Raw genomic sequence first — 6000 nt, 5'->3', positions numbered from 1 at the left:
GTTGGACTCGATCTTAGAGGTCTTTTCCAACCTTAATGATTCTATGATTAGAAGACATGAGACTGCATGCAGATGTAGTACAAAAGTATGTTAAAATACATATATATTTGTACTAGTGAGAAAAGCAGCAATATTTTAGAAAAAAAGAGTGAAGTATTGAAAAGGATTAAAATTTGCGAACCTTTATATCTATTCTAACACGAAGTGTCACTGGACTAATGAAACACCATGAATAAATTAAATGGTTTTAAATAATGCTAAACTACTGTTAGTTGTTTAAGTAAACGGGATTTATATGTCTATCAAAATTTTTTCCCTTCTCCATCATGCATATATACACTTCACTTAAAAATAAAATACATATAAAAAAACCTAGATCACCTTTATATCTATTCTAACACGAAGTGTCACTGGACTAATGAAACACCATGAATAAATTAAATGGTTTTAAATAATGCTAAACTACTGTTAGTTGTTTAAGTAAACGGGATTTATATGTCTATCAAAATTTTTTCCCTTCTCCATCATGCATATATACACTTCACTTAAAAATAAAATACATATAAAAAAACCTAGATCTGATCACAAGAGATTATTATTTTTCTGAAGTGGTGTTATGGAGGAAAGCAGAAAAATAAAATTTATTGTTTTTACTTTGTTGTGTCAAGTGGATAAAATTGAATTGAAGAGCTGTCATTTTCCAAAACAGTTTCACATTTTCTCTATAACAGAACTGTTTTATCTTCTAATGTTGTAAAATGCATAGAAAATACTTTCATATTCTATTTTTCACTTACTTTCATACTCAATAGAATATGCTGCAATGAACAGAAAAAATCCACAAACTAAGAAAGTCACTGCAATCTTCTTGAGAGAAAAAACGTTCTGATAGCGTTATAACATGACAATGTTTCAAAGTACTGCAGATTTCTTTTATGCTTACATATTTTGATGTCCACACACATCTTTAAAAACATTGTCTTGTAGAATGCAAAGTTTGTCAGTAAAAATCACACAATCTAAAAATTAACACTACCACTCACAAACCGCACTGCCTTATGCATACAGACATTTACAGTTCAGTGACACAACGAAGGAGCATATATGTGTTCCTTCATGCTAAACAAAAAAGCAAGTTTTCAGCTAGCTGAAATCAGCATATCTTCAGCAAAACCACTGAAGCTATGTCAGCGTATACCATTCAGATGCTGACGACTTGTGCACTAGCATGCACCTTGTATCACAGAAACCACAGGCAACATTAAGTTAAACAGTTAAGGCTGTTTAACAATTTCTATTATGAGATTCTGGTTTAGCACTCAGTTTTAACCAGCTCAGGTAGAATTTTCCATAGTGAGAGTTCATGTGTATTCTGCATTTCACATTCCCACAGATGATCATCTTTTCCTTTTGGTCTATAGAGTTTTTGCCAGAATGAAAACACTCAGAATGAAATCAAGGGAAAAATAAATTATCCTGCCCAAGTTATGATTAGCTTATAAAGTAGTTTACTAAACGTAATGCTGCCATACTTAAAAATATGAACTTGAAAAATGTATTTAGGAAGTCACCTTGGCTGCAGTTTGGGGACAGGTTTTTCAGTTAGCAAACTAAATTTTCCCTTAGGCATGATACCAAGTCACACTTTTTCTGGAGAAGCTACGAAGTTGAGCTATGAGCAAAGGAGGAAAATGAAGTCAGAGAAAGAAAGGTATTACAACTGAGAAAGCTGCATGGCAGTCTAAAATATTAGGTCCAAAACATGCCTCTACTACTGAGATATCACTTTGCAATACTGATCGAACCACGCAAACAGAACCCTGCAGCTTTTAGTGGACATCATCTATTCTTGTGACCCACATTTCTTAAGTGTGAAAGTCAAAAATGGGCTACATTCACATAAACGCTGGAGTTGAAAGGGGCTGTGTTCAGAGAACATATGCTTTAAAATACTAATTGTTCCAAAAATAATAAGGCCATAGGGGTTTCAAGCTTGGCACTGAAAATTAATGGATGCATTCATTAATGTACACAAAATTCCTCAGTGAGAGCAACATAGAAACAACGTGGAAAAAACCACATAGGCAGAAAACACCTTTTCCATATTCAGGGCAGAATCTGGATAGAGCCCTTTAAATAGAGCTAGCGGGTCAAAAGAGGAAGATGAAAGAAAATAGCAAATAGTTACTAATTCTCTGGTCCTGTGTCACGGAAAAGAGAATGAGATCATGCACATAAAGACTGAGAAAGTAAGAAAGCAGAGGAGCAAACTACAGTTTCACGTAGATAAAATATAGCCATTCCTTTTAACATGCACATTGAAGCAGTGCTCATCTGGAAATCTGCCCTTCAGTAGAGCAGCAGAGGGTGCAATTCTTCCCGGGTTGGAACAAGTCAATGAACTGTTCCTATAGCAATCTGCAACTGTCACTGGTCATCTTTTCCCTTTCTAATTCAGCCTGTAGCAGACTCTCTGAAACAAGACATGTATGTGTCATTGGGTTGCTCATAAATCAGAATTATTTGCTCTACCATGCCAGGGCTGGTAACGATCATCCCTTTACATTCTTCTGCATATTTCTGCCATTCCAGTTCTTCCCACTGAAGCATGTTAGCAATCTCTTCTTCAGGCACCAGAGCTTTATTGCATCGTAACAAGTAGAGAAGAATCTGATGCATTGAGAGTACTTCTTTTCCTCCATCTTGAAAACATAAATAAATAAATAAAACACATTTCAGATATTCACTCCTAAAGCACGAGCAAAGGAGAAAATATGCAGAACACAAAATATTCGGATGAGCAAAATAAAATGCAAAATGCTTAAGCAACTTGACAAATATGAAGGCAAATGTTTTATTGATGAATACTGCACATGCATAAACACTTTGCTAAACTGGAAGCAATAATGGCAATGGCAGCAAGAGTAACAGTTTCATCATACTGTAAAGCTGAAGTTTCTAACTTGCCTGAAAAAACTTTAGAATGAGTAGGCAGAACAATCAGTTACATTGTCCAGTTATATCTTCCTTTTCACACTTTTATCGTTCTTTTTACAACGGTAGTTAAAAAGCCTTTAGGCATTTGTGCAGCCTTTTTAAAGAACACTCAATTTTACGGGATACTTCTGGAATTATGTAGCAAGTTATCCTTGCATTTTAAACTTATCTGTAGTGCTTACATGCTGTACCTGCAGTAACGAAGACTAAAGAGCCTCATGCTGTCTTCTGTCACTAAATGAATCAAGGGCACATGAAAACTGCTAAATACTTCCGAGACCCCAGGAAACATGCGCAGCAAAGGCTGCTTTTAACAAAGGAAGACAGTATAATAAACATCTGACTGGCTCCAGGTAGCCAGTTACAGATGTGAAGATGCAAACAGGAAAGATGAGTGAGTGACGGTCCTGACAGACCACCACTCAGAAGACACTGACTATTCAAATTCAGTATGTCCGCTCGCATGAGTAAAAAGATTGACATGTTACTAGAGTGCTTTAATTTTGACATGCATCCCCTCTGACCCCCTCCTTCAACAGCAGGCTGTTAACTTGTAGGTATGGAGGCATCTTCAAGTTTCATCCGCACAGAGCACAAACGTTGATTTCCCTTCCTCAGGGAGCAGGAGCAATCTGGTCCTGCCACTGAGTACATTCTCTCTATCACTACACACACAAAAAAAAAAAAAAAGGAATGGAGAAAAAACAGAAGTAAAGGCTTAGAGCAATATGGGGGATAAGGAATGTGATCCCAGGCACACAGGAAAAACCTTGCAGAACTGCTGCATAACAGCAGTGTTGTGTAAGATGATGTCTTCTACAAAACACGCGAGGGAACAAGTGCTTCTCTTACTTCAGCTGGGATTACAGCACTATGGTACAGAAAAGATGAAAGGGAATGATATAACTTGGCTTCTTAGAACAATTAACCTCATTCAAACTCCAAGAGGGAAACTTAAATGGGGAAAATACTCCCCGAAACCTCACTGGAAACAGAAAATCCTTCTAAATAGCTACAGGGGCAGATTTTTAAACGTGCAAAGTTTTCCTTCAAATTAAAGGGGGACTAAGTTTACAAGTCTTTTGTCTTTGTCAACAACAAGATTATACTGTTACATAAGAGGTAGCCCATGTCCAACAGTCGCTAAAAAAGTGTAGCCTTACTCACCAAAGACTGTGTACCGGAAGGGTATAGGTTGCTATAGATAGCTGTGCTAAACAGTAGTTAGAGACCTGACCTTTCCTGGGTCAGAACATGCAGTACTTGGGACCTCAAATGTTTTTTTTCTGGTCTTTTACTCTCTTAATGTATTTAACATCATAAAAATCTATGACAATGAATACAATACAGCCACTATTCCACATGCTATGCATCTCTGGCACTCAGTAAACCCGGTATGATTAGCTCAAAGCTTAGAGCTACCCCAAGGCCTGTCTCTAAGTAATCCACACAGAAAACCTGACATCCCAAACCTCACATTTTTAGACCATGTTAGAAAAATAAGAAAGAAAGAAAAGTAGAGGGGACGGGAAATCAGCAATTCATTTCTATCTTTAAAAAGACAGTTGATGGATGTGTGGAGATCTGTTACACCGATATATCTTCTTTGATTAGACATAGACAAATAACGTTCTGAAACATACCTGAAGGAAATAGATTCCCACTCTCTGGAAATTAAAAATCTCCAAGGATATCTCAAAAAATAATCAATACAAAATTCAAACTTGATTAAAAAAAAAATCTGTCACGAAGATGCTAAAAGGCAACTATATATGCAGAAATATCAGGAAAAAGACATTTCTATAAAGAGTTAGAAGGCTGGGAACCTTAAAGAGGAAGCACACAGGAATACATGTTATAGAGACTTATCTCTCCCTAACAGTAAACAATCCAACAGCGCAGAAAGAGTGGACTTCTAAACTAAAATAAAATATATCAGAATATAAAACCCACAAACTAACAGGAAAACACCCTCAAGCTACACAAACCAGGCAGGTCAAACTTGTTCTCATTTTGTGATGAGGTCAAGTTAATCAGCCACATGTGGCTTGATGGCTTATTTTGTAAATTGCTTTAGCAGAACCAAATCAATGCTTGCTAGCAAGCCTCAGAGCTCTGCTTCTGATTGAACACTGTTGCGTATCCAGGAAGGAACAACAATTAGAAATACAGTCATCTAACCATCAGTACTCTCCACAGTAATGAGCCAAACCTCATTTAGCTACAGCTATAATTAATATACCAACTAAGTTTCAAAGCCCAGAGCAGAGAGCACCTCCAGGCCACAGCCCTCTTGATGAAGATTGTTCCATGTCTCATCTGCACTCTCAGTCCAGCAGCTGAAACGCATCCTCCTGTCCACACAACCCTTCTGGAGCAATCACTGGCAGGATCTCAGCAGGACACATTTTCAATGGACCTATGACATTTATATCAACTGAAAGTCTGTCCTAGTATCTTAGGACGTGTTAAATGCCTGTGTATGCTGTTCGCTCAAAACGAGCATAACGCTCCACACTGAAGCTTGTCCTTGGCTGGCAGGCTAGGGTTGAACTGCATTGGAATGGTGTTTTTCTGTCTTTCACCATTTGGTGCAAGGTCTAAGCTTGCATTAAGATGAAGAAAGAAACAATCAGAACATGTGCTTAGAAGCGCCAATCATGCTGACCCTCAAAACTGCACATCAAGAATTTTAATATAATCACATGGTATCCTGAAGAGCAGAAGGGACATTAAATTCAGTTTCACATGTGAGATTAGGTAATAGCACTCCTTAAATGCCACAGCTCCATCACAGGGCAGGACAAGGATGACCCAGCACTGCCTAAACTCACCATGACAGAGACAAAAGCTGGAAACAAGACTTGGCCTGCCCATCTGAATCCCAGTTCTGAGTAAACCATCCACACTGCCAGCAAGCACTGCCAGCTTCAGATGGAAGCACCAGACCTCTACACTGACTGAACCATTTAACTTGCAATAAGTTTTTTTGTGGGTTGTTTG

General features: G+C 37.7%; 1 protein-coding gene across 1 annotated transcript in view; it reads right to left on the bottom strand.

Moving 5' to 3' along the window:
- The window catches only part of DROSHA (drosha ribonuclease III), a 74784-nt gene that overhangs the window by 47228 nt on the left and 21556 nt on the right, over positions 1-6000 (bottom strand). Inside the window, exon 13 of the mRNA XM_019472044.1 lies at positions 2533-2702. Within this exon, the coding sequence (XP_019327589.1) occupies positions 2533-2702 (170 nt within the window). The remainder of the gene's footprint in view (positions 1-2532; positions 2703-6000) is intronic.

Source organism: Aptenodytes forsteri, unplaced genomic scaffold, assembly GCF_000699145.1.
Source record: "Aptenodytes forsteri isolate BGI_AS27 unplaced genomic scaffold, ASM69914v1 Scaffold81, whole genome shotgun sequence".
In the NCBI taxonomy this organism is placed as follows: Eukaryota; Metazoa; Chordata; class Aves; order Sphenisciformes; family Spheniscidae; genus Aptenodytes; species Aptenodytes forsteri.
The sequence above is the reverse complement of the archived record's forward strand: the minus strand, read 5'-3'. Positions and strand labels throughout refer to the sequence as shown.